This window comes from Condylura cristata, unplaced genomic scaffold, assembly GCF_000260355.1.
Source record: "Condylura cristata isolate star-nosed mole 26May11 unplaced genomic scaffold, ConCri1.0 scaffold00006, whole genome shotgun sequence".
Taxonomy (NCBI): domain Eukaryota; kingdom Metazoa; phylum Chordata; class Mammalia; order Eulipotyphla; family Talpidae; genus Condylura; species Condylura cristata.
The window spans coordinates 3,863,189-3,864,570 of record NW_004567107.1 but is presented as its reverse complement, the minus strand read 5'-3'; the positions used below and the strand labels follow the sequence as shown (position 1 = coordinate 3,864,570).

At 64.2% G+C, this 1,382-nt stretch overlaps 1 protein-coding gene across 1 annotated transcript in view; it reads right to left on the bottom strand.

Moving 5' to 3' along the window:
* Positions 1 to 664: 664 nt before the first annotated feature.
* The window catches only part of IER5L (immediate early response 5-like), a 1,620-nt gene continuing 902 nt past the window's right edge, over positions 665 to 1,382 (bottom strand). The window contains exon 2 of the mRNA XM_004677889.2: positions 665 to 1,380. Within this exon, the coding sequence (XP_004677946.1) occupies positions 844 to 1,380 (537 nt within the window). The 3' untranslated portion in view covers positions 665 to 843. The remainder of the gene's footprint in view (positions 1,381 to 1,382) is intronic.

Below are 1,382 nucleotides of genomic sequence, written 5' to 3'. Positions count from 1 at the left end.
TGTTTCGTGAGGACCGCAGTGCTGGGCATGATGGGAAATGTAGTCCGCCGTGCCCGCCCCCCACCCCTTCCCCACACCGTGTCCGAAAGTGTCGGGGTGTCCGGCGCCACCCCCGAGTCCGGGATGCGGGTGGAGGAGGGGAGGAGGACGGAGCCAGAGGGGCGGGGAGAGGAGGGGTTCAAGACACCCGCCCCGGGAAGAAAAGAAAAAAAGTTGAAGTGTTTTCATTTCTGCCTTCTCATTTGGAGAACTTTGGAGGCCGCCCCCAGAGAGGAAATGTGACCCAAACGTCCCTTTCGGAGATAGAGTTTGCCTTTGTTTTTGCTCAGGATTTCACAAGACCCATTCCTCACCCCGCGGAGGGGCTCGGGAGAGCCGCGCGCCCGCTTCCTGGGTTTGACAACTGATTGGAATCGGAGTCCCGGCCCCGCGCCCTCCTGCGCTGCGCCCCCAGCGCGCCCCGGCGGCCAGAGCGCCCAGCCTCGCCCCCGGCTGCCCGGCACCTCCTCCGGGCAGCAGCCCTCCCTCACGTGGCTGGCTCCTTGCTAAACACCACTGCAATCACTACAATAAAAAGAAAGAAAGAAAGAAAAAAAGAGTAGGAGAAACACAAAGCATACTTAAATAGGCGCTTTTTCTCTCTGCAAAAATAAAGTCCAAGATCTTAGATTTGTTTTCTTTTTTTTATTTTACAATTTATAAAACATCAGCCGCCTCCCCTGCGAGCCCCCAGCTCAGCCCGAGTGGCCGGGCGCCCGTTCGTTCCTTCCTCTCGCCCCTTGGCCGAGTCTTTGTCTGGCCCCAGCCCCACGGGGCCCCGGGTCCCCGTGCCCTCGGGGGTCCCTAGAAGGCGACAATGGCTCGAGTCCAGGCGCCGAGGCTGGCGAGCGCCTGCTTGGCGCACAGCTGCCCGTTGAGCGGCGGCGGCTGCTCCGAGGAGTCCGGCTGTCGGCTCACCAGCCCCGAGAAGCCTGAGCCAAAGATGGAGATCAAGTTTGAGATGTTGGACGCGTCCGGGGACGAGTCCGGGCAGAAGTCCTCGAAGCGGGCGCGCTTGCAGGGGGCGAACGGGGCGCCCCCGGGGGGCTCGGCCCCCAGGTCGCCCGCGTCCTCGTCCTCGTCGTCGTCCTCCTCCTGCCCGGGGTAGTACTTGCGCTTGCAGCCGGCGGCGGACGCCAGGCCGGGTCCCGGGGCGCCCTGGCCACAGCAGGGGCAGTGGGCGGAGGCGCAGCAGTCCTGGTGCAAATAGCCGTTCTCCACCGTGGTCACCACGTGAGTGTCCAGGTCCAGCACGGTGGTCTGGCTGCTGCAATGCACGCCGAAGTCCGAGGGGGCCGGGTACGCGGCCCGGTAGAAGCCGGGGGAGGAGGCGGGGGCCGGAG